The 27,028-nt window shown below is 40.5% G+C and overlaps 2 protein-coding genes across 8 annotated transcripts in view; one reads left to right on the top strand and one right to left on the bottom strand.

Annotated features, from left to right (window-relative positions):
- Nucleotides 1-9,441, top strand: part of baiap2b (BAR/IMD domain containing adaptor protein 2b) — a 77,770-nt gene extending 68,329 nt beyond the window's left edge. For 3 of the 4 annotated variants that reach the window (XM_030754564.1, XM_030754563.1, XM_030754562.1), the window contains 2 exons: nt 1,274-1,311; nt 7,158-9,441. In XM_030754564.1, coding sequence (XP_030610424.1) covers nt 1,274-1,311; nt 7,158-7,305 — 186 coding nt within the window. In that variant the 3' untranslated portion in view covers nt 7,306-9,441. Of the gene's footprint in view, nt 1-1,273; nt 1,312-6,712; nt 6,757-7,157 lie in introns of all 4 variants that reach the window. The other variant, XM_030754565.1, reaches the window with a different exon arrangement.
- Nucleotides 9,442-10,277: 836 nt separating this feature from the next.
- Nucleotides 10,278-27,028, bottom strand: part of aatkb (apoptosis-associated tyrosine kinase b) — a 62,557-nt gene continuing 45,806 nt past the window's right edge. For 3 of the 4 annotated variants that reach the window (XM_030754544.1, XM_030754545.1, XM_030754547.1), the window contains 11 exons: nt 25,365-25,444; nt 24,611-24,729; nt 23,960-24,047; nt 22,938-23,071; nt 21,468-21,552; nt 21,007-21,128; nt 20,486-20,635; nt 16,673-20,216; nt 16,324-16,453; nt 15,999-16,205; nt 10,278-13,576 (listed from right to left, as the gene is read on the bottom strand). In XM_030754544.1, coding sequence (XP_030610404.1) covers nt 13,548-13,576; nt 15,999-16,205; nt 16,324-16,453; nt 16,673-20,216; nt 20,486-20,635; nt 21,007-21,128; nt 21,468-21,552; nt 22,938-23,071; nt 23,960-24,047; nt 24,611-24,729; nt 25,365-25,444 — 4,688 coding nt within the window. In that variant the 3' untranslated portion in view covers nt 10,278-13,547. The remainder of the gene's footprint in view (nt 13,577-15,998; nt 16,206-16,323; nt 16,454-16,672; nt 20,217-20,485; nt 20,636-21,006; nt 21,129-21,467; nt 21,553-22,937; nt 23,072-23,959; nt 24,048-24,610; nt 24,730-25,364; nt 25,445-27,028) is intronic. The other variant, XM_030754546.1, reaches the window with a different exon arrangement.

Genomic DNA, 27,028 nt, shown 5'->3' with positions numbered 1-27,028 from the left:
CAGCAGTGGTGACGGAGGCAGCTTCATTCTTCAGAAAGAAATCAAAAGTAGACTTACGCAACTCTCAGCTATTGGCCCACTTTCCCTCCTACGCCTCACCTGGAACATTACATGTGGGCGATCCCTAATTGCTCAGTAGTCATGTAACATCAAGGTTTGAAACATCTCTGCTGACATTTAAGGAGAATCGTTTTATAATCAAGGATATGCGCACAGCGACTGCAGTCCTTCGGTCAATAATCTCTGATTTGATGATTTCAGAGGAACACATTATTAAAGCACTAAATTTTGTTTGTTTCAAATGAACTTAAGTGTTATTCTAGACAAAGATATTTAATATCTTGTATAAATCATCCATTTAAACCAGAAAGAAAAATAAGATGATAACCTGGAGATGGATATTTTACATGTATGCACTTATGTATATTTTCCTATTATACAGTTTCTTTAATGACTTTAATGTTTCTAATTTTGGTTTGAAAATTAGATGCTGAGACGCTCTTCTTCTGTGTTTCTTTGCTGCCATCTTCTGACTACTTTTGGTATTGCAATGGTTCACTAAGTTTCAGAATAGGGCTGTCCACAAGCTCAAACACAACTAAAAACATTTTTGTTAAATTAGAAAAAAGACTTTATAAAACAAAGAGGACTAATTAAAATAAAAAACACAATAAATGTCTTTACTTTTAGTCTGTGGTTAAAATCATCAACACAGCATGAGGAGGGTTTGATGTACACTGCTTAACAAATTTATCAGACTGCCACCCAGTGTAAAGTTTACGCCACAGCAGCCCTATATTAACAATACTGGGTTTCTCTAATGGTTAATACACCAGTATGAGCTAGCTCTTTACTCAAAATTACATTTTTAAAGCTAAAATATGATTTTTGTTGTTAGCCATGAATTTTCAAATGTACAGCTTTACAAAAAAACAAAAAAAAAATAGTAAGGCATATTTTTATTTTTCTATTAAGCTGCCAAATTACAGTTATTTCCTGGCATTCCTGGACAGAGAAATTAGTTTTAGCAGTTCTGAAAAGTCCAAATATGGTTATAAAAACATAAATTCACTTTATTTCCCTAACAAATAACAGATTTCTAAATATTTGTGTTTTCTTGGTTTTATGACTGGTGGTCTAATAAATTTGTTTTTGTAGCTTTCAGATCTATTTAATCACATGGGTGGGTATTATTGACACATTACTGCTTATTGATGTTATTTATTGCAGAGTTCACATGCTTCATTTTTCTTCTTTTATTCTGTCTTTATAGCCGGGAGTTGAAGAGTATGAACCACGCTTCCCCACGAGGTAAGAACCACTCAGCTTGATTGAATGTTTTCTATTGTGCCAAGAATCCGTTTCATCCCAGTTCCAGTTCAGTCATTTCAGTGCACTTGGCAGTGTTTGTGAGTGGGAAGCCAAACTGGAATTCTGTCCCGTTGGCTTGAGGGCTGGAATCTGAGACATCAGTGAGAATTAGTTTACCAAACAGCTGAAGATGGAGAGCTGAGGGATTGGGACAGTTCCTCGTACATGCCAAGTTCAGACCCACAAACAGACAACCAGCAGGACACACCACACTTTTTGTTTTGTGTTGTTTTCTTGGTTCTTTTCCATGTTTCCATTCTTTTCTGTTTGCACTGGTTTGATAGGAAACCACAAGTAATAAGATCATGAAGTTCTAACAGCATAGTTTTAAAAAAAAAGGTCTTTAAGTGCTCCATCTCCTCCATTAGCAACATTTGTTTCTATCTGTAAAACTAGATTCCATCTCCTCTCTGGAGCATCAGTTAGTGCTGTTTTGTCAAAGCCTCTGGTGTGGCTCGTTTATGCCCAAAGGTGTCCTCTGGTGTCTGTGCTCTGAAGCGCTCAGCATCAGGAATCGTTCACTCTCAACTTGTCAACAAGCAGGGTTACTGTTGGAAAGTGCAGTGTTTTGACCCAAACCATAATGTAGGCACTCAAGTAGTTTTTAATGGCTAACCGTAACCAAGTCATTTCTGCACTTAACCTAACCAAGTAGGTTTGGGTGCCTAAATCTCGAAGCGAAGCAAAATTAAAAAAAAATAAAAAAAAAGTGAAAACAAAGAAATTCAGACACTAGCGACTGTGTTTTTCCCTACTGGGGCACAAACCAGGGTCTCCTCGCTGACACACCTGTGATTTTTGCCACCACCCCTCCAACATACTAATACAGACTGGGCTTCTAAAAGGGGTCTCCTGGTGGCCAGTATTGCTGATCCCAGAGGATATCGTGCACGTAAAGGCGGGTCACAGGAGGCGTGTGACAGGGGGGTAGTTAATTAAACCCCAGGGGGAGAACATATTGAAGCGGCATTCTGTTGGTTTCTTTTATAAGCTTAAGTTATTTTAAGTTTCCTTTTGTTCATTAAGTTAAGAAAGACCCTCATGCTTTGACTCCACGGCACCTCCCCATCATCCCACTGCCCCCACACTCCATGCAGCTGCTGTATCCACTGTCTGCTAACCGCACCCACCCAATCCCTTATTAGTGTGCCCTCCTTTAAAACCACATATTGCTGGAAATTAAGGATCAGATCCAGTTGAACTTGTAGAGTTGAGGGTTTACTTCTCATGTTGGTGATAGATGAGGTTTCTGCGTCTGGTTGTGTTTGCTGTTGTTTCTCCTGAGCCAGCCCACCTGGAAGCCTCTCCCTCTTTGTGTCCACAGTTCCACAGAGGGCAAATTGATTTCGACAGTGTGAGGACAGACAGACAAACAGGCACAGACTCGGCCACACGATAGGACAGGCGCCTTGCTGCCCCTCAGCCAACCCCATCCCTCATCCTTAACCCACCCTCTTTCCCGCCTCCCTTCCTTCTGCTTACGGCAATAAACTCTCCCCAAACTGATCAGTTCAAGGAAGAAGCTTCGGTCTCTTTCATTTCCTCCCTCTGATCTCCCTCCCTTCGTGCTTCAGTCCTGCCCTGTGCTGTCTAATGGGCCAGTAGCCACGCTGGTGCACAGCCAGACAGAACAAAATGGACTCTGTGCCATCCGTATATTCAAAATCAGTGTGATGGACATTTTCTTTAAGGAAAATGTATCTTTTGCTTGTCTTTCATGCATGTACATTTCTTTTATATAGTGCTGGGAATTATATTTTCCCATGAAAGGAACCTGATTTTCACTAATGTCAGTGCTCCCAGTTAGAATGACCATGTAAAGAACATGTAAATCAGGGTGTAATATTCACGTGGTTGATCCCAAAGAGGATTTTTATATTCTGTAAAAATGACATTGCAATCGATGCTTTTACCGGATCTTTCAGTATTGAACAATAATTTAACCTATTCATGCTGTGAGATTTTGTATTCCTCTGACATAAGAGGCCATGCATCACGAGAGGTGAACAGCTGTAACTGTTTTCACAAGTGGAACGGGAGAAAATATGACCGGAATGTTTACTGTACATAAATGTGCCATACAGAAGTGCTTGTCATGCAGTATCTATGATCCGTTTATAAAAAATGCACCTTATGGAAGTAATAGTCTATATTTCTGACTGTGTGTAAACAAACTTACTGTAATGTTTTCAGTGTTGGCCTTTGAACTCGGACGGACTCACAAACATGCCATTTTCAGGGTCCTTTGACTGTCTATTGTGGTGCTTGAATATCTTGCCAAGGCTGAATGGGGTCAACTAGCCCTCATATCCCTGAGAGACACGAGGCTCTGAGTCGTGTTTGGTGCTGAGACTGTTTGTTCGTTAGTCGAGTAACTGAGTACTGTGACAATTAAGTGTCTGAAATAATGAATCAGGCTTAATTGCCAAATATTTGTTGGTTCCAGGTTGTCAAACACAGATGTTTGCTGCTTTCCTCTGTTTTTCTTTTTTTAATATGACTGTAAATTAAATATCTTCGGGTTTTGAACTCAACAGTGAAACAGTTCAGCATCACTAGTTTAAAAAAGTCTGATTAATTCATAATAAAGTAGTTGGGTAAACTTTGGTTCATGCATGAAAGAAAAGACAGTTGGCAGTGCGGTGTGACTCAGTGCGCACGATACTCAAACCATTTTTTAAAAAAAATCTCCAATAAATAAACAGGAGGAAGTTCATTTAAAAAAGGCTAACTCTTTTTCTATTTTCAAAAATGTTTCAATGTGGTGCTTCTGCTGTCGATTAACCTGCGTGATTAATGTCGTTTTAAGACTTCAAATAAAGCATCATCATATTGTGACTATTACAAAAAGCTTCACTGGCTTCAGAGTGGTGTTCATACTCTGCTGCATGTATCCTGTGTACAGACTAAAGGCACGGCCTCTCTGCAGCTGTGATGGGAGAGGAGGCAGACTGCAGTTGGAACCTCATTCAGCCTTCTTGTACTGCTGTGAATTAAAAGCCTAATTTCTTTTTTTCAAAGCTCAGTGAGTAAAGAGCATCGTGTTTGATGACTAAAGAAGTGTTTGTCTGATTCTTTGTGTGCTCAATAAAAATGCCGGTCTGCTCGTCTGTATGTCGGCCCCGTTAGTGCTCGTCTGCACTAACCGCCGTCCCTTTGTTGGCATCTGGTGTCTGCTAGCGAGCCCGATGGGAATCCTATGAGGCTTTTCAAAAATCTCACGTGAGTGCGTTCCTCACCAAAGAGAGGAGGTTAGAAATGAAACGCTGCATCTCTCCCGTTCCTCCTACACTGCAAAAAATGCTTTTCCTAAATTGTTAATGAGGTGAATTGTTTGAAGAGTCTTGCAATACATTTTTCTGTTAGTAAGTGAAAAAGGAAGGCACATTCCTGAACTGCCAAAATCTTTTAAGACTCCTGATTTAAGAAGACCTTTTTTGCACTGTAGAAATGTTGCATATGTCTGCTCTCTTTGCTCTTCTCCTCTATCTCTCTACTTGTCTGTGACCTAACACTCGTCTTCCCCCTTCAGCTTCACCCCCTCCCCCTCCCCATCTCTGTTTTGATGAATTTGGAGACAAAAGTCGAGCACAAACGCCTGGAACCTGCCAGCGTTTCTTCTTTCTCCACTAAAATATTTCAAGGAATGGCTGACAGCCCTGCAGAGATAGCAAACCTGTGGCCAAAAACTGCAGCACTGACGTGCTCTGATTGTGAGGGGTTTGTTGAAAAACAGTAAAAAAAAGAAAGAAAAAAAAAGCATCTAAATATTGTATAGAGAATTTATGGATATGCATGCTTTGGGGGCACCAAAAAGTGTAACACTGACCTCAAATGTATGGTGGATTTCTACTCTAACAAAGTATTAAATAAATTTATTCAGCTGGATGTTTTTGTTGTTTCTGTTTATTTTTTTTTCCTGAAGGCCTTTGTGTGAGAGAAACTAATTGAAAACAGCATTGAAGGATTTAATTTTAACGAGTTTCCTTCTGTAAGCTTGTAAAACAAATGAACTTTATTTTGGAAATCCAAAGCAGAAAAAACACTCTTAAACTCTCGATTCACCACCTCCTTTCTCACAGTTAAACTGGTGATCCTCCTCTTCCTTTAACACATTAACAAGCCTTTCCTGTCAGTATCTCTGGAACTGAGACCCATCTGAACCCTCCACCAGGCTTGTTGCTTGTACTGTGTGTGTGTGTGTGTGTGTGTGTGTGTGTGTGTGTGTGTGTGTGTGTGTGTGTGTGTGTGTGTACACGTGTGTGTGTGTGTGTGTGTGTACGTGTGTGTGTGTGTACAGTACTACTACCACTGCATCCTGACCTGCCATATACCCACAGGCCTGCTTCTCCGGGTGCTAGTAAAGGTACTTTTTAACTCAGCTGCGTGCGTGCGTGCGTGCGTGCGTGTGCGTGCGTGTGTGCGTGCGTGTGTGCGTGCATGTGTGTGTGTATTCATTTCTAGTTTGTCTTTAATTTTTTGTAGTTCCTTTGCTGTATTGTGGATGCGCACGCCTGTTTTATTTTTACACATGAATGTATTGTATGTATTAGTCATAATTTAAGCAGTTGTGGTGAGTTTGTGGAGCTCTGATTGTTTTGTGAATGTTTTCAAGTAAGCAGTTTAATGTGAGTAAACAATGACAATAATTTTAGCTAAGTGCTTAAACTGATCATCAGTGAGTTTGTCTGCAGCCTCTGCACATGCACTGTGTTTTGTGTGTTGCTGTGAGACTCCAGTGGAAAACTGTGCGCTGAATGAGACGCATTTTCAGAGTAGTCAGTCATTCAAAGGTTTCACTGTATGAATGTATCCAGCACTGTGGTGCTAATACGGGTAAGAGTGTGCAGTGTGATGCTCTGCTCATTATAAAAGATCTTTTCAAATTAATTTCAAACTGTTTTGCTCACTATGAAAAACTCAGTTTTTATGCAAGATCAGTGATAAAGTTACACAAAATGGAAATATTTCATTTGACTTTAGAACCACTTCAAATACTACATAATCTAAAAAAGACTTTCAGGTATAGCAACTTAAAAAATTAAAGTTTAAATGTTCATGTTAACATGTCAACAAGAACGTGTAAATGCCCACTTTTATTTAATGCCTGTAGTCTGAAAATGAGACTTTATTGCACAGAAGCAGCTTCTAATAGACCACAGATGAGGAATGGTCCCAGTCACCATGCTCTGTTTTTCCTGTAAATACTGATGAAATCAAATATATACATTGTATAATGTAGAAAACCATGGTAGAAACAGTTGTATCTAATCATTTCTTATGTTAGAATATGTGAGTTGGTATTTGATGCTGACTGTTGGGGACTGTCTCTGCCTTTCAGTACAGGGCCTGATTACGCCCGCTTTTGAGCGACCCAACCCCGTCGTAAGTGAATGATTTTGGGTCTAAAGTGTCTTCATGTTACCACTTCCTTTCTAATTTTTCATTAGAACTAAAAACAGCTTCATTTTCATGTCTCCTTTGGCAGTTGTGGAGTGGCTTTTGGGTTGTTTCCATCCCTGTTTGCTTGTTTTAATGTGACGTGGCTGCTGACCTCATCAGCTGACTGTGAGCTGTTCTGATCTGCCTGGAAACGTGTCGTTTGTTTGAGCGTCATGCTCTTCACCTCAGCTTTCTCTTGTTTGCATGACTCACACCTTTTTATTTTCAGCAGCAATGTGGTTCCATCCTGTGCTTTTTTTTAAACCCTGTCTTGCATTATTTACAATGTTATACATTATTAACCTAACATTTTAACATTTTCCATTTCCTCTTTTACTTCCCAGCGATGATGATCCACCCTGTGAACCAGCCGTGGAAGCCCCAGCCAAACCACCTCTCTCCGACGATGAGGACGAAATCAAGGAAGACCATCCCGATGAAGCTCAGTATGACTCCTTGGAGAAGGCTTCGACTACTTCGGGGGACTTCTGAGCTCTCTTTAATGTAAACCAGCTGTAGGCAGATCGCCCTGATCCCTAAGCTGGAAGCCTCTCATTTAGCCTCAGTATTACAACATAATGAAAAGAATGACATATAATCAGCAACCAGAGCATATCACCGTAGCTGTAATCTCTGTATTAGCTGAGAGAAAAATGTAAATAAATACAAGGATTGATTTATATTTGACCATCTATGTTAAAAAGCTGAGGTTTCCTTTGGAGTGGTGATATTTCAGGTGGGCAGCAGTGGAGTGGGTTCACTCTTGTAAAGCTTTTAAAGCCTACAAGCAGCGTGTGGTGTATGATGAGAAGAATGAGAGCAGATGCTGATTTGTGTGGCTCATTTAGCCAGAATTATTGTATCATTACCCAAAGACTGGCTTCATGGAGGGATCTGTAGATCTGTAGCTGGTCTCTTTCCCCCTACCTTGTCAATGAAAGGGCTTTAAAGTTTGACACTGTGTTAGGTGTCTCACCTTTGGGCCTCACCTGTCAGGACTGCCTTTTCACAGGGCAAGAACACAGTATTGTTGTTGGATATGGTCCATGTTACATATGCACCATCAGAAATGACTCATCTAAACAAGTCAGATTGAAACACATCATAAAAGTACATTAGATGGAAAAAAGATATCTGTAGAATATGTATGTGCTGATAGCGTCACAGCTGATAAGCACACTGCTCGCTCACAGGAAATCTTTTATTGTGCAGTGCTAATGATGCAGCCTGCAGCTGTTTGTACCTACATTTAATAACATGTATGTGTAGGTTCTCAGATTCATCTTTGATTATTATTATTATTGTTCTTAGTGAGCGAGCAAGATCTTCATGATGTTTAATTCAGTAACACAATCGATCTAGTTTAAGAAAACTGTAGCCAAGCAAGCGGTCACAGTAACGTGGGTTATACTGGTTACATTTAAAATGCTTTTGGTTTCTCTGGTTTATTAAGATACATTTTAGGTTCATAAAGCACTGAAAATGTACGACAGTACAAGTACCTGAGAGCTGTTCTAGTGCTCTGTAAACTGAAATGATGAAAGTAGCATTTTAAAATATTTTGAATAGAAACATGATAAAATGTTTGGATCTCTGAAAGCAGGCGTGGAGGCCTGTAGAAACTACAGTTTTGCAGGTAAGGGACGTTTGATTTACAGTTAATGTAAAAGACACATAATATTCCTTAAAACAATCCAAATCAGGTGATGGTATCACAGATATTAAAGCCTCAATATGAAAAATCCCACATTGTAATCCAAGTTGGTATGATCCACAGGTGTATTACTGTATTACTGATGAACAGACATGTGAGGTGAATTCCTGTTTACAGTAATAAGCTACAATAATAAAAGGTTAGATCTTAAAATAAATTGGAATTTAACTGGAGTTTATCACCTTTCTGCAAACAGGTACATTAGATGGCAACAAAGCGTTCCACATATTTCCTCCAAAGTTAGCTGGTGTTCAGCTGCATATCATCAGGATATTTCCAAGAAAGCCCCATAGTTGTAAATGATATCTTGGTTTCTGGAGAAATGACTTCAGTACCCTCTCATATCTAAGAAATTATGCAGTACAGAAGTAAAAACAAATATTCATAATGATTAAATAATTTTCTGCAGTGCTGGAAATCACTCTGAACTTCTGTCAGAGAACCAATGATTAGCCATTAATATAACTATAAAATACTTAAACACTATTTTTTATTTGTCTAAGGAAATCAGATCAGTTTGAGATGAGATCAGTTTATGAATCACAACTTTTCACTTAACCTTCACACTTTAATTATTATACATGTTTTTCTTAAAAATGATTAAAAGGAGCGAGTCTGAAAACACTCAAAAGCATTTTCCCTATAATTCATCCTAAATTTGATGGGACTTTTAGGAAATATCTGTGTAATTACAGATTATACACACATACCAGATCAGCAGCTCCTTTTACAGGAAGAAACCGTGTATAAGTAAAGAGCTGGAAAATGTGTTATATGAAAGAAATATGTTAATTAACATGAGGGGTACTAAGCTAGCAGTCCACATCATAAAATCACGTGATTTGATGGTAAACAAATAGTTTTTATTTGTTTTTTGGTTTAATTCTGAGAATAAAGAATCAAGTCCTTAATCACATTGTGTGGTATGTTTTTGTCTATTGTAATGCTCACTCTGCTACACTTTTCCTTATTTGCTGCTCACATTAAATGTGGTCTAAGTTTTAGCACAGAATGAGATAAATAAGCATTATTATAAACTGAGAGTCATGCAAAGCTGGGCTAATAGACCAGAAATAAAAGTGGAGACAGCAGCAACATAACTGCTCTCTTTACGCTGGGATATCCCGGGTCATCCTACATGTAGACAACGTGTTACAGCGGATTACTTCCATTTTCATGCCCAGCACCACATCCGCTGTAATCTTACGGCGCTGAAACAGTGACGCCTGATCCTATCGGGACAATAGATTAAAAATGAAGAAACTGATGGGGCTAGAGGTCCAGCAGAGAGGGAAAACCTGACCAGTATTTATCCAAAAGGATTTGAAATATAGAAGTTCCTTATTAATTTATGGCTGAATGTTTAGATTAAAATAATCTTCTTCAGGGTCTATGGTGAAATGGAAATTTGGCCTTTCACGGCTTTATTTGATACATGCAGTGGTGAGAAACAGGAAATCGGGAGGAGAGATGCAAGGGGAGACATGCGGGAAATGGCGACAGGCCGGGACTTGAGCCTGCGCCACCCACACCGCCACGCTGTATATGTCTGTAGTTGCCTGCTCAACCTCTGAGCCACCCCTGTGCCCCGAAATGAATTTTATATTTAATCTCAGAGTTCCTCTGTATCCAAAATGAATCTAAGCCTTTTTAATTGTAGATCTTCAGGAAGTTCACAGAGTCAACACGTGTGAATAATTTGGGATGCAAAATTAATGTTTAGTCAAAGAAAGTTAACAAATTGCCAAAATATTTTGACATGTGTAAACCAGGTTTTATTTATACTTGATAGAAGGTACAGAAAGTAATAATGTGACCGAGTCCTTTTAGGGACACACATTACGACAGCATCCCAACCAGAATCTCTCCTGCAAATGTGCACCATCAGTGATCCTCCTGACTGTCCTCATTATGGGGTCAAACACAAACTAGACTTCCCCCTCCGGACCAAAAACACAGCGACTCTTTGGCAACAATAAACAGAACAGAGTTTTTTCTTCTCTCCCTCACAGATACAGTACAACAATACTCTTAAAAAGTATTTTTGTTGAGATACAAAAATATTACTGACAGCCAGCTAGATGATTCTATCCTAAAGTGTTACAGAATATTAAAGCCTTGGAAGGCAAACAAACATTTAAGACACAACATGTTTGATCACTGGGTGTTTGTCAAAGGTGGAGTCCTTCTTTTCCATCAATCTTTCACTTCCTCACACTGATACACGCAGAGCAAAGCAGGACAGCATTATCATCATCAGCCCTCTATTCAACAAGCTGATCAGACTCATTAGGATTCATTTAACAGCCGCGTGGCTCAAACTGATTCATTTTTGAGTGCTATAGAAACTCAGTCAGAGCTTGGGGTTGTTCTTCTCTGTGACTAAACCAAATTATTATCATTTAGACCAGACTTTATGTTTTAGATCTTAAACAGTTCATCTTCTAATATCAGAATCATTATACAAATCTGCTCCAAACAAGCTCAGAGTAGCCAATATACAGCAAGGAGCAAGGCAGTGGTTCTAAACATAACATGGTAGAAAATGAGCAGAGAAATACTGGATGTGTAATGAGCCAATTTACAAACACAAAAAGCTCATTTATTCAGACAAACCTGTGTGCAGACAAAAACAACATTTTGATGCTGTTGGGTAGCTGGAGATATTTGCCTGTAGGGCTGAGCAATATGATGGTGAATGGTGACGGTACCAATGAAAAAAATTTTCTACCATAGTATCTGCTACCTCTTTCCACCAAAGTGGTGCTGCTGACACGTCTGCCTTGGTGCCTATTGAGAGCCAATATGACAGGTGTGACAACCAGTTTTTCAGCAGCAGAGTCATAGATTGTGTATCAAAGATGGATGTAGCCACACTGAGGTAACCCATTGGTTTTTGACTCTGTCATGCTATTGTTGGGGCAGATGTGACCATCATTATCAAAGCAGCTACACTTCTGAACTCCAATTTCAAGATGGATGAGTTATTAATCAAACCATCCATCCATTATCTTCTCTTGTCTAAAGTTAATTAATGGTGGTAATTAATGGTGGCAGCAGGCTCAGCAGGGTACTCCAGGCATCCTGATTCCCAGCAACACTTTCCAGTTTGTTTGGCCAGGTGAGATGTATCCAGGGGGTTCTGGGTCTACCCTCACGTCTCAATAAGTCTGGATAACCTCCAAAGAGAAGTGCACAGGTGGTACCCTAATCAGATACCTGAACCACCTCAACTGGCTGCTTTCAACGTGAAGAAACAGCAGCTGTCTGTCCTGCTCCCTCTGGATGTTCAGATCATCCTGTCTCTAAAACTGAGCCCTGCCACCCAACAGAGGAAACTCATTTGGACTGCCTTCCAGTCATTACCCCTCATGACCAGGGGGTGACGGTTGGAGCGTAGATGGGCTGGTAAAGCTTCTCTCTTCATCACAACAGTCCAGCACTTCACACACATTACTGATGAAGCTTAACCAATCCATCTCATGTTCCACCTTCTCACGAATAGGACAGAACTAGAGCCTCAGACTTAGAGGTGCTGACACATCCCGGCCACTCCAATGCATGCTGAAGGTCATGCTCTGACCTCGAGTTTTTAAAAAAACCAAAACATTATTATAAATAGCAGCAGGCTCAGCAGTTTCTTAGCTTTGTCATTAACTTTTTTTACACGAAGTGGTTCTAGACTGTGAACCAGCACCATGTTGGTGGAAAAGAATTATATATACCTTGAGTACCTTGGATTGAAGTAGGCCATACTAGATCTTGGTGCACATCAGTGAGTATTACTGCTTTCTAGCAATGTTGAATTAACAGTAGCTTTGCATCAATGTGATGAAATGACTTTTTGTGTCAGGTATTTGCTGGTTAACCAAAAACAGACATGTTGTCTCCACTTTAGAGCTTAAGATCCAGTGCACACATGCCATGATAAAAAATTTCATTCATATTGCCCACCCCTACTGGCCCATATCACTATTTGTTTTACTTTTTCAAATGCCAATTTCTTTTAGATGAGGAGCACAAATAGATTTTAATGAACACGTGTAACAAACAAACAAAAAAAAAATCTCTTTCCTTTTGTTTCATAGCAACAAATTTTTACAACTACTATTTTGTAGTGACTTCAAACCATGCATTGCTATATTATACGAAAACTTTAATAAGAATTCAATCTGAAATGTCCTCATTACTTCTGGCCATTATGGTCTCAATGTTATGTCTGATGCTTCCAGTAAAGAGGGGTTGGCTGTGCTTGTGGTGCTGTGACTCAGTTTGGTAAAGAGAATGATATTCATGTAAAACAGTACAGTTGGTTCTGATGCAACAATGTAAGAAATCAGAAAATATTAGGTGGTCAAGGTTTGCTCAGCTGTTTCCTCAAAAAAGAAAACATTGTGTAACCAGACAGCCATTAGGATTCCCTCTGCTTCCTTCCAGCACGCCTTTGAATAATCCCAAATACTGACGTTATATTACTTGTGATACTTCAAAGATTCTTGTTGATATTCATTAATACAAGTAAAACCATTTCCTAAAAACTATAAAGTCTGTGGAGCTATGCAGTCTTGTTCAAAGTGCTCATCCTTTGTTGAAAAGTCCAAAAGCTGACATTGTGTCAGTTTATAAAGTCCAGGTGACTCCACATGCTTATGAATGCTCCCATCATAAATCAGAAAGTGAATGAAATGGCAAATGCAATGCTTTTCAAAGGTCCTGTCCTTCTACTTTGTTCCAAAAAATATGTAGAATTTAACATACAAGTTTCCCCTGGTTTCTTAAACTCATCATACATACTGTATATATTAATATTCTGGAAATGTTATATATTAACCGTTCTCTTTTCAATATTCGAAACAGCTCAGACCGGTCCTACATTGTGGTGAGACGGACCTTTCAAAAGTGTCCACGGGGGGTAAGAGGCACTGTCTTGTTTCTAAAACCTGATGTTTAAAATGAAATCAGTAGTCATGCTCGTAGGCCAAGTTGTTGTCATAAAGAGGCAGTAAATCTCCACAGCTTCTTATTCTTTTTCTCCATCTTCACTGCTTCCTGCAAAACACAATGAGGCAGAAAGGATCAATGTACATCATCCATGTTACAGGCCGCTAGGCATCTTTATCCCAAATACTGGCAGGTTTCAGAGACATTTGGCAATAGTGTTTAGTCTCATTAGTCTTTGAAAATATGTTGCAGCCAACAATTGCATCTTTAATGGGCCAGGTTCCCAGACTGGGTTTAAGTCTGTAGAAAAGTAGCTTTTTAGTTTTATTCTTTATTTGTCAGAGATCATGCACAGAAATGCTGATCTCAGAAGATGGAGCTACCTGTCAGTTTCCTCCTGATATCCCTGAGAAAATACACATAAAACCCACAAAAAAATACACACCGTAAAAGCTTCATATAGATACATAATCCCCATTCAATAAGCAGACCTTACACCATGCGGACAAAGGTACTTGGTCACACCTTTTAATCTTTGAATTTAGGTGTATAAAAGCAAGCAGCTAGTCGTGCAGTCTGCCTTTGCAAACATTTGTGAAAGACTGGGCTGCCCTAAAGAGCTCACTGAATTCGAGCGTGGTGCTGTGATAGGATCCCAGTGCTGCAACAAGTCAGTTCATGAAATTTCTTCCCTCCTAGATATTCCATGGTGAGGAATCACAGCAGCTCAGCCATGAACTTGCAGACCATGGTGACCATTCAGTGCATAAAAGCCATCAATGCTGTGCTGACTTTATCACTACACAGTTCCTCTGGCATAAACATCAGCACAAAGACTGTGAGCCAGAAGTTCATGGCCTGGGATTCCAGGGCTGAGCAGGGTGTAATATTCAAGCGGCCCAGTACTTTTGTCCATATAATCTATAAGCTAACTCAAGCAAGAGTATTGATAGTTTTTGCCATAAAAAGATGCTTTCATTATTGCGAATTCAGATGCAAATTTTTTACTGACACTATAATTTGTAAAACATTTTCAAATCTGAAAAAAAATAATTTGATCTCAATTTTAGTCTTTTTTTTCATGTCTGTGAAAAGTTACTTAGGTCCATAATGAGTAGAAGAAAGAAAATTAATGCAGTTTTGCCTCTGCAAACCACCACAGACAAGTTTAATTTCGGAGGTTCCCCAATTTTGAGTGGCTCAAAAGTAATTGGACAAACTAACATACTTGGATGAAAATCCTTTGCAGTCAATGCCTGCCTGAAATCTAGAACCCATGAACATTTCCCCCCACTGAGATGCTCTGTCAGTCAGCTGTGATGCTATCAGCACATACATATTCTACAGATATCCTTTTTCCATCTAATCTACTTTTATGATGCTGCAGCCACCTGCTGCCTATTTGTGGGTCTTTCTGCCTTTAAATTTGTATTTAATAACTGGAAAGCTGCTCTGTTGGGTTCAGATCAAATGACTGACTTGGCCATTGAAGAATATCCCCTTTCTTTGCCTTGAGAAACTCCCAGGTAGCTTATGCAGTTTGCTTTGAGTCGTTATCTATCTGCACTGTGAAGCGCCATCTAATCAGCTTTGCAGCATTTGTCTGAATCTGAGTGGCAAATTCAGCCCTGCACATTTCATTCATTCACACCTTCATCCTGCTGCTTCTACCAGCCAACACATCATCAACAAACACTGACCCGGTTCCACTGGCAGCCATTCGTGCAATGCCATGACACTGCCTCCACCATGTTTGACAGATGATGTTGTGGTATATTCAGGTATATATATTCATGAGTTGTTTCTCTCCTTCTGCGTGCTTTTCTCTTCCCATCATTCTGCTACAAGCTCATCATGGGTTTTTCCTGCTGTTCAGAACTGTGCAGGCTCTTTTAGTCTACTCTGGCCTTCCGGTATAACCTGTGATAGCACCTTGTTCTAACGCCTACCTCCTCCACAGTGTTCTTGACTTGGTTAGATGTTACAAAGAGGTTTTTCTTCACCAAGGAAACAATTCTGTGATCCTCCCCTGTTGTAGTCTGTTGTGGTCTTTCAGGCCTTTTGGTGTTGCTGAGCTGGCCACAGAATGTGCCAGATTGTTGATATGGCCTCTCATGAAGCTTCTGCTGTCTCTCTAATAGGTTTATTTATTTTCTCTGCCTAATGATGGCCTTCTCACTTGCACTGACATCTATTTGGACCTCATATTTAAAATGACGGTGAAAAGCTTTAAAATACAAATTCAACATTTTGAATCAACTTCAGGTTTTGTGCCTGCTTCGTGACTCTGACATGAAACAATGATGGTACAGAAACATGAAACTGCTTTAGTATGTATTAAAATGGCTGCATTTCCTAAACAGTTAATGCTAATTTTTGTAATACGCCCTGAATTAAATCACATATTGATTGCTTGATTTAAATGATGGTGTACAGAAGAAAAACTAGAAGAAATTATGGACCTAAGTGTATGTCTCCTTTTTAAAAATATGACTGATGAGTTTCTCATGAGTTTACAGAGGTGACCTACCTCCTGCAGAGTCCATATCAGAGTCTGAGATATGAGTGATGGAAAACCGGGACACGTTGGAGGGAGAGACAGTAAAGCGGGAGTACTGCATGGCTGGCTTAGTGTCTGGGGTTTTGGTGATGGGACAGGATGGAGGGGAGTCAGATGCAGCAGAGGATGTTGGCAGAGGAAGTAGGGGGAAGTCATCTTCCCACTCAAATCCTGCACCTGAGCGAACGAGAAGAAGTAACATTTTGATATCTGCAAAGTAAATAAGACTCCAAGGTGCTAACACATTCCATGTAATCATTCACATTTGCACTGAAAGTAAAAGAATAATACATACTCTCCTCTGAAATGTTCCCATCTGAAGAGTCATCTGAGGGATTAACCCTCTCTTGGGGTTTGCTTTGTGAAGTCTGACCTTCTGCTCCTAAAGGGAAGCCGTGCTCAGCCAGCTCTTTAGTTGGGCTTTCCTGATGGGTGTGATGTTAAAGAAGGCAAACGAGTCAGTGAACTCACAGGAGTGGATCACAGTGAACACTATTAATTAATAATAATAATAATAATAATAATAATAATAATAATAATAATAATAATAATAATAATAATAATAATAATAATTTTCGAATAAATATGAATGTTTAAGTAATTAAAACTGAAAAAACAAATGGATATCTCCCCTTTGCACTCACCTGATCAAAGAGGTACACGGTAACATCATCAAAAAAAGACACTGTTTTCTTCTTGTGTTCAAGCTCCTCCTCCAGGTTCTCTGCAGTGAGCAAGGTTGGCATCTTGAGCAGGCTGCGCAGTTTGTGGGCCTCACTGTTGTCGCTCACCACAATAGGCACTGGGTGGCACTCTTCCTCACTCTCTTCCCCTCCGCTCTGTTCCTGCATATTGTAGGTTCGCAGTTCCTCGTCTGACTCGTCACTATCATCGGTATCACCGTCCTCCTCATCGGCCTCTTCCCCGTCGGCTGGAGATACTCGGCCCTCTGTTGCAGGGAGTGGAGGTGGAGGGGTGGGTGGAGGTGGTGGAGAGGAAGAAGAAAACCGTCTGGTGTTTGCCGTGTGCTGCAAGGCTACCTCATCTTTGGGTAAAGTGTGTAGGATTTCACCAGATGTCCCTGACAGCCTGTTCTGACTTGTCTTGATTGCTGGCTCCTTTGCAGTTTCTGAACTTTGAGCAGAGTCTTTTATGTCATCTGCTTCCTCCTTATCTACCTTCACACTGGTGGCACAATCTCCATTCAGGGCACCGAGAGCTTCTTCCATGGCCCCAACCACCTCAGCTGCCCAGTCTCCCAAAGATGAGCTCTCTTCCTGTGATGGCCATTCATCCAGTGCTCCCTCAGTATCAGAAGGCTCTGGAGGAAGCCCTAATGTCTCATCTTGGCAGCATTCCTCTGTCAAGTACTCCTCAGCATCTGGTGGAGAAGAGAATTCTGTTGTGTTTGGTAATCTTTGCTTCATTTCAAGTTTTATGTCCTTGTTTGCCACAGCATCCTGTTGTTCTTCCTCTTCTTCACTTTTCCTTTTTGCAGCCTTCTTTTCTGCAATGTCTGGTTCTTTTTCAACATTTTCTTCATCTGCTTTGCCCATTTGGAGTTCTTCTCTCTCATCCCGACTCTGCTTTTCATTCTCATAGTCTGAAAAGTAGGCAGAGTCTCTGTATGGAGTCTTATCGCTCAATGGTAACAGAATGGGGTCACCTGTCTGTGAGGCTGCTAGTGCCAAATCTTCACCCAATAAATGCTCACCCTCTGTGGGCACCGCTTTAGCTTCAGGTCCATGCTCCTCCAGCACCTCGTCCTCCTCCAGACTGACATCAAGGGTAGGTTTTGCCAAAGGCTGTTCACGGGGTTCATGAGGTTCCTTGGGAACAAACTCGGGGCTCTCGTTATTCTCTGTGTCATAGCCACTGTCCATAGCTTTAGGTGAGTTCGAGGGGTGGGAGGATGCAGGGCTGGAGCCTTCACAAGAGCCAGCTACAGATGGCAGATCCATGGAATCCATGGAGTCAGGTGTTCCCACCTGCTTTTGTAGCAACTTGAAGGCAGGGGAAGCATTCAGCTCGCTGGACTCATCAGCGAAGATGCCTGAGGTAACATCAGTGATGTCGTCTGTGATATCTTCTTCTTCATCATCGTCACTGCAGTCAAGGATGTCAGCGAGGCTGACATTGGAGCCTCCACGGTCAACACCACTGTCACTGGTGTGACTCAATTCTGACTGTGGATCTGTGATGGCCACCATCACATGCACGTTATCATCAGGAGGTGGAGTGGCTTGAGTGGCTTTAGTCATTGTCAGAGTCACCGCTTCTTTTCTAGGTTCTGGCAGTTTTTGTGTGATTTCCTTGATTACATCCTCCCTCTTCTCTTTAAACTGGAGCTCATCGGTTGTAAGATCAACATACTGTTCTCCACAGTCCTCAGACTTTTTCAGAGTAGATTTGGCCACAATGGGACCCCCTGGAGCTGGTGACAGATTGATCATCTCTTCATTGCTTGGCATGTCAATGACTTTATCTCTGTAGTTAGTGTGACTGTAGTTGTGGCAGAAGCCAGTGTTTCTAACTAGCAAGCCAGTGAGTGGGTCAACAAAGTGTGAGTGGCAACACTCTCCAGATGTTGGCACCTGAGTCTCACCTTCATGGCACAGGTAGATGTAGGTATTGCAGTTTTCTGAGGGCACCATAGCATGATGTTTACTCAAACCGAGGCAGGCACTGTTATCTTTGACCTGGTGTGGCTCAAGATAATCAATGGGTTTGGGTAGAGAGTGGAAGGCCATGCTGTGCCCTTCTGGCCAGGAATCCTCGATGTCTGTACTTGGCATCGTATAATGGAAGTCAGCGTAAGTGTCCTGTCGGCAACTATGGCTCGCCCGTCTCTGGTGACCTGCACTGCTGTGGCGGTGCTTTGAAGGCCAAGTATTACAAGTGTGTCTCTCAACAAATATGTCCTCTTCTTCCTCTTCCGAATCACTGTCTCTGTGTCCAATGAAGAGGGCCCCCTGAGTCTCCATGTTGATACTGACAGAGTGGCTGTTGTGTCTTGTGTGGCTGGGCATAGTCTTCCTCAGGGAACCCATCATGTCATAATAGCCTCCAGTTACATTCTTTCCTATGATGGATGTCTGACTTGTGTCCAAGTATGCATCTCGGTAAACCTGTTGAGGCAGACTGTTTACAGATGGGGATATTCCTAGCGGGTTTTCCAACTCACCCAAAGCCTGACGCAGGCTTCTTGACCCCCAGCTTTCCTGATGATGCTCACTGGAGTGCTCACCTCCAATAAAATAGTGATCTATTCCCAAAGGTGGTGAGTGATCATAGTAGTAACCCCCATCTCGATCTTTATAGGACACATAGTGACTAGACTCCCAGGGTCGTAGGGGGCTGTTATCCGACACTTGACCTAAAAGGGGTTCCATCGTCAGGGAGATGGCAGGACTTGAGTCATTGGAGTCATACATGTCAGATTTATGGATGTCAGCTGACCAATAAGGAGCCATGCTTTTAGCCTGTGATGGGCAGGCCATGCACTCACCCGAGTCTGCACTTCCAGTCAGGAAGCTCCCACTGCTGCCCTGGTAGTCTGGGCTGTAGGAGGCCATGGTGTAGTCCAGATCAATGTTACAGTCTACTGGCTCCTCAATGCGAATGTAGTATTCACTGTTTACTGAGGGGCTATGGGCACTGAGGACAGGAAGTACACCTGGAGCGTGTAGATGTTTTGGTTGATAGTATGAAGGAGAAGCTCCATGGCTCAGACTTTCCATAGGGCAGCCTCCCACAATGCCTCCAGGTGGGTAAAATGCTTCCTGACAATGATGGTTTACCTGACCCAAGGTACTAGAAGTGTCTGGGGTTCTATATGACTGGTCTGCCGTGGCTTGCTCCCACTTGTACTCAAAGTTTAGGCCATGGCTGGTCTCAGTGACCGTTAGTATGTCATCCCCAGACTCTGATTGGTAGCCATCACCAGCTGAAAAAAGTTCTAAGAGTGGGAAAGATGAGGAGGTTGATGAGGGGTGGTCCTGTGACATTGCTGAAGTACCACGCTGACTGCTGAATCCAGTATTGGGACGCAGGGAGTTCCAACGCTTCTCAAAGTCCTCTTCGGCCTCACTGGCCCCCTTGGCACATAGGTAGCTGAGCAGCAAGTGAACTTCCTCTGCTGTGGGTCTCTGATCAGGCTGGAGCCAGCAGAACTGCATCACCTCATACCTGCGGACCCAAAACACAGGACAACCAGAAAAGAAAATCTGATCAATGTACTCATAAATAAACCTGCTGATTTTTAATAAAATGTTTAGACTTGGTTTCCTGTTTGTAATACCACTGCTAAGAAAACCTATTATTCTCTAACAATGGTGCATCATCATATCAAACATGGGCAATGATTCAAATACTGATTGTTCTACACACTGTTTCACCCATCAACCTGGAAGCAGATTTAAATGTGTTGTGTTGTGCTGCATTTATGTGTGACTCACCAGCGCTCAGCTAGGGGCACTTTGAGCAGCGGTTTGGGCAGTCGCAGCTGCTGCTCCCTAACAGCATAGGTCAGTACCTGCCTGTCAGAATAGTGTCTGTAGGGCTGGTTTCCCAGCTCAAACAGCTCCCATATTGTCACACCAAGAGACCTGAGTCGCAGGATAAGATGTATTGTACATTATTAATGATTCAGCATAAAACAGAAGTCAGAACTGTACATTTCTTATAATCCTCCAATAATGTCAAAGCTTTCATTTAATGTCAAGACTTTACAACTATATAAGCAAGTGTTAGTGTCTTAAATCCATTTGGCCGGTTTCCCGTTCATGGATTAAGCATGGTCCTAGACTAAAAGGAAAAAGTCAATGAAGACCACAATAGGAAAAAATATTTAGTCCAGGATTAGACTTGATCCCTGTATGGGAAACTGGGCCGTTATGTCCATGTATACCGTAGCCTTCTGGACAATGACTGTCCTCTCAAACTACAAACGGTGTGTGCGTGTGCATTGATCATATACCAGATGTTGCTCTGTTGGGTCTGGTCTGCCACCAGCACGTTTCCATGCACCTCGTCCACCAGCTCCGGAGCAATCCAGCGCAGGGGCACATACATCTGATCTGATGTCACATAATAATCATCCTGAAAGGCACAGTGTTAAGAGGCAGATATATGATGAAAAAAATTCAAACTAAATGATTGTCTGTTTAATCTCTCCTTTAATATGATGCTAAAATGTGCAGTGAGCTCTGGAGAAAGTAATTAAATCTGCAGAAACTCATTTGTGTTGATTTGTGATTAATGTGAGATTATTTTGCAGACTCAGTATTTACTGAACACGAAGCTTATTTGTCATCCCCTAGTGGTGAATACTAAATGTTTGTTGAAAATTTACAAACAGGATCAATAATTTGTTTTCTGATATTGTTGTGTTGACTTGTTGTGTTTCTATATTTCACTGTGTGTTTGTGCAAAGTCTACCTTGTACTTTGTGTGGGCCAGACCATAATCTCCGATCTTCACTGAGACATCAGCCGTCAGCAAGCAGTTCCTTAAAGCCAGGTCACTGGGACAGAGGGGGTGTTCATAAACATACTGGATATAACTGGAACATCTTCAGCTTCAGGTTATTATTATTTTGTATTTTAGATATATTTATTTACTCAAAGTAAATAAAATGATCCCCATGATGTTTACTTGAACATGTTTTGATGATAAAACTTTTCCAGGTAAAAACCCTGGAAATGCTCCTTAATGTCATCTGATAATAAACTCAAACTAAAGTGAAATAAAAACAAATAAAAAAATAATCTAAAAATACAAACTGTAGTCCTGGAGAGGAACAGTCACCGCCTGCAACAAAATCACTGATGCTGGAGTCAATAAGAGCACTCAGGCAGCACCAGGATGTTGTTTCAGGAAGCAACCGAGAGGCTAAAGGCACATTTCAAACACAGAGGGATACAGTGGCCGAGCTTTGCTGTGGTACTTCATTCATAACTGTGTAGTATTTAATATAGAAATCTTTATTTAATCATCTCATTGAGGTAAAAAATCTCTTAATAATGACAGCAGAAGAAAAATATGACAACAGCTGCAAGAAAAAACTCAGTTAATAAAGCTTTAACATTTCTAAGAGGTTTGAAGGACTTGTTTGAGGAGGGTTTATAATTCCTTCCCTTTGAATGGTGCATAGATACTGAAACAGACCCATCAAGGTCAGGCTGAGATTTACTGAACAGATTTCAATGAAAAGAAACTTGTGAGGTGGGTCGGCACAGTGTAATGAAGCACAGTGTACTACGATATACAGGGTTTAACTGTAGTAGTGTTGTTTGAGCAGCATGATCACAGAGTATTCTACTGGTCTCTAACTGGTCTTTAACTGGTCTTTTCTGATGTATCTTTGTAGTCCCGTTTCCTCAGAGGTTTCCCTTTTCCAGGCTGCTATGGTAAATACAAATATAAGTACAAATATAGATTACTTTGACTTATTGCACTTTCTTCTGGTAAAAACTAGTGTTACCTGGAAGTACAGACCAGCCCTAGTGCTGGTTGATGTGTCTCCAACACAATTGGAGATAAAGTCATAACAGTTATTACCACACATTCTCGTGATAGCTTGAGTTAATTCTGGACAGTTTTAAAATATTTTAAAATGCAGAAATTTACAACAAGTCGAACATTTAACTGCGGGCTTCTAGTCTGCATTTAAAACAAATACCTTGTTAAGCATGGTATCAAAGTGAGTCAGGGCCCAGGCTGGGGTGGAGCTGAGGCATACAAAATACTATCTTCAGCAAAAAATGGCCTTTGAAATTATGATTTAGAATAATTATGTTATTTATAGGGCAATATGAGATGCTGTGACACCTCATTTGTAAGACTGCTTGTTTGACTGAATCAGTGACAGCAGTCTGATTTCTCAGGTTTAATAGCAGAAATGACTACCTGTGTGTGAAGTTGTGTTTGTGCAGGTGCAGGAGCCCTGAGGCGATGTCACAGGCCATCCTTTGAAGAATCAGGGGCTCTGGGGTCATGGTTTCAGAGGTTCTGCAGCTTCGGAGATAACCCTTCACATCCCCCTGCACAGATATAAAACATCTGTATGGTACAATCTCTGACCACTGGAGGGCACTATTTCTGTTACCATGTCCTTAAACTGTGCTTGGTGTCCGAAGCTGGATCACTGCATGGAAGAACACCAGATGAACTAGCAAATTTGTTGTCTTCAGTTTTTTTTTGTTTGTTTTTTTTATGCAAATGGATCATCAGAGATTTTAGGGATGAACAGAGAAATCCAGCCATCTGACTGAATTAAGCTCCTCTTTTGGACCAAACATCATCTCCTTGGCAGTCTTCATTCATTTATGTCTCAAAGCTCTTTGGATTTTTCACAATAAATAACAAGTTTGATGTTAAATATTGCAAAGTTTTCTCTAAGTCACGTTTTGTGGTTTAATGATTGTTAATATTTCTATACATCACCTCACCAGCTACACCTCACCAGCTAACAGCATCATTCTACACATACAACACAGTGAAAATTAAAAATGAAATACATAAAGGGGCAGGACGGCGGCTCTTGGTTTTACTATTATTTACTATAAATATCAGTGTATAATCTACTAAACTAATCAGTGTGATGGATTCTGGGCTGCAGTTGCAGCGGTACAAGTGTAAACTGACTCATCTGTGACTTTAAGCTTGTCTGCCAAATACTTACAGCAGCTGCCAACAATGATTTTATTAGACAGTTAATATAAAATTACACAAATTACTAAAATGCTTTCAATCAGTTTAAGTACTGCAGAATTTGGATTAACAGTCCAAAAGTTGACAAGGACATTGATAAACTAATGTAATACACTGCAAACTGACAGAACAGGGGCTTTGGTACTTTATGTTTTTTACTTATGCAATCATACTAAAATTTGTCTCTGCACACCTGTCTGGTGGCTTTGGCTACTCACCAGAGGACAAAACTCCATCACCAACAAGTAGGGAGTGACCTCGGTGCACTGGGCAAGACACTGCAGCAGAGCAGGATGCTGGAGGGCACTGGAGAGCAGAAGGCAGGAAGAGAATATGATCTTATCATACACATTATTTCTGTGCAAAGCTAAATCCCCTAGCTTCCAAAGGTGTTCCTAATGAAGCATACAGTATCATTTGTTCAGCTGAATCCCTCTGCAGGGATAAACAAGGTATTAAGTATTTTACTTTAAAATAAAATAAAATATTTTAAGTAAACATTTACATCTTGCAGAAAAAACCAAACTGCTTCATAGCTCCTGGGGAGCCGACTTGGAGCTTATCTCAAGTTTTGAACATAAAACATTTGCAGATGGAGGCTGACAGGAAAGAGCAGAGAGGAGCACAAAAACCACAAACTACAAACAGGAGAAAACACAAACTTCAGCAGGGAGCCGACAAAAGTTCATGAGAAGTGCTCATCAGCTAAGGGATGGGTCAGTGTTACCTGAGCTTAATCAAAATCAAACTTTGTACTTGGTACAAAGATTCTGGATTTTATATGTAGTGCTTACACTGTCTGTATAATATGTGATGACTGAACAAGAACAAACTAAATACAAACACGTATGAAGGCTTTAAAGGTGTACCGGAAAGGCTGTGCTTCTTCTAGGAAGTGCATCTGGTCCTGCACACTGGCACTGGCTTTCAGTTCCTTGACCACCACTTGGGTGGTATTCAGGCCCACGTTCACCTCCCCCAGAAGAACCTGAAACAATGCAGGTAGAGACAGACACAGGCAGACAAACAGATGACCACATTCACATAAGCAAATCCATTAAACATGAAATGGGAATGAGTGTTACACAAAGACACAAAAAAGAAGCAGTCATGCAGGAATAGCACAGATAAAACACACATGTATACATCAACATACCCAGCAAACACGAGTATGAAGAGGATGGATGAAAGTTCATGAGTGAACAGTATGAATAAGAAAAGGAGGAGAAACAGACAAAGAAGCAGAAGGGAAACAAGAGAGAATGACAACAACATGTTATCTGGCTGTACAAACATGATAACACACCACAAGCTTTCAGCTGCAGCGAGGGCTTTACTTTGAAAATTTAGCAGCGTAAAATTTATTCAAGGACCAAGTCTATCACTTCAGGAACAAGCCAACATCAAAGGCAAGAGGATCAGGCTGGCATTACACACTCAGACATTACAGGTAACACTGCGTGTCGGACAGTTTTAACCAACTCTGCTCCGAGCACGAGCTGGGATCACAGGACTAACAGCCAGGATCACAGCTGGGATTCTGGGTTTCATTTACCTGGCAGGTAACTGAAGTAATGGCAGCACAGGTAGTCATGAAGACTGAGGTTTCTGAAGCGGGCTTACCTTCCCGAACCAGCCATTCCCGATCTCTTTCAGGTAGAGAAGACTGTGGCGGCTGAGATCCGTGGATTTCAGGAGTTGGACTGGAGAAAAGGGAGAAAAAGGAAAAGATGTGACAGAGATGAGTGCGTGCCAATCAACAGCTTTTGAATGAAACTCAGTCACAGCACTAAAGTTTTTACATGCTTTAACACATTAGTGTTAGAGTCGAGATGTAAATAAATATTTAGGCCACATGTTTGGAAGAATAAGTTTTATTCTTACAGTAAAAGTGATGATTAATAGTTAGATCCTCCCTCACACAGAAGACGGTTTTACTGCAGAACAGACTGAAAAAATTTGTTTGGGGTGTATGTTTTTTTCTTGATACTGCCCCGACCCTTTCACGAAATGACTTCAAATGTAGTATTTTACTAATTTCTGAGTGATCTGATCATCAGAGGATGCCAGTGGGTTAGAGATGCCTCCAACTTACGTAACTGTACTGTATCAAAACAGAGTGCATGATAGTTTTTGTTCAACATGTTTAAAATTACCCAAATTATATATATATTTTTTTCTGTTCTCGTAAGTTAAAATGTACGATTGTTGTTTTATTTGTTGTTATAGGGCATTATGTTTCCTACAAATAAAGGAGAAAAGTTAATTTCATAACACGCAAGATTGCAGCTGTCAATCAGTGAAGAGTTTGAAAGAAGCTTCAGTTTGAACAATAACTGCATATGAAGAAATATTTGTTGCTCTGCAAACTGCTCAGTTTCTCTCACTGAAATATCTCCAGGCAGGAAAATCTGCTACACATCAAAAAACAGTGAGTGGGTCTAACTGGCTTTTAATGTCTCACTGCAGAAATAAATGCTATAATATTACTGTAAAAATATTAATACTACGATACTATAGTAAACTATGAATATTATTTAGAATACTATGATCATTAGAACAAAAATAAAAGTATAATCAATGAAATTTAGAATATTTTCGCATCTCTGACCTGCACTGCAACTGTCCTCATGCAGGGTTGGTGTCATTAACTTCTTTAATTAAAAAAAAAGATTGTGATTCACCTGTAAACAACAAACAGATTCGAGTTTAAATGCTCAAATATTTGGATGGTCGGGTCCAAACCAGCCTCCATGAACACACACATCCCATTTATGCAGTTTACATCATTTCAATATGAACAGACTAAAATTAATACACCTAATGTCAAAAATTAATGAAACAAGTAAACAATATGTTTACATGTTTACAAGGCCAATAAAGCCAAACTGTTTTATCTGTTCATCATCACTGAATGTTGCATATTCATGTGCATTAATCTGGATCATTATCATGAGGATGTAATGCAAACAGTTTGTGTTCCATCATCAAATGACCCTGATTCAGGAGCTGATTATCGACTGTGTGAAAACAATACAAAATAAAAGCTCACTGAACAACTGTAAACACTCAGCATGTGTCCTCACCTTCAATGCCCCTGAGAGCTTTTTAAACATCAAAATAAAAGATTTTCAACTTTAAAAACATGAATATTCAATTAAAGTTGCGTCTAAAGGTTTCTGAATGACATCACTACAAACAGCAAATCACGTTTTCTAAACTCAAAGAAAATAATTTTATTAGTTTATAAGATAATATTAACTTCATAGCCCAAAATGTGAAGCAGT

The sequence above is a fragment of the Archocentrus centrarchus genome, chromosome 19, assembly GCF_007364275.1.
Source record: "Archocentrus centrarchus isolate MPI-CPG fArcCen1 chromosome 19, fArcCen1, whole genome shotgun sequence".
Taxonomy (NCBI): domain Eukaryota; kingdom Metazoa; phylum Chordata; class Actinopteri; order Cichliformes; family Cichlidae; genus Archocentrus; species Archocentrus centrarchus.
Note: the sequence above shows the minus strand (reverse complement) of the source record. Positions and strands in the feature narration are given on the sequence as shown.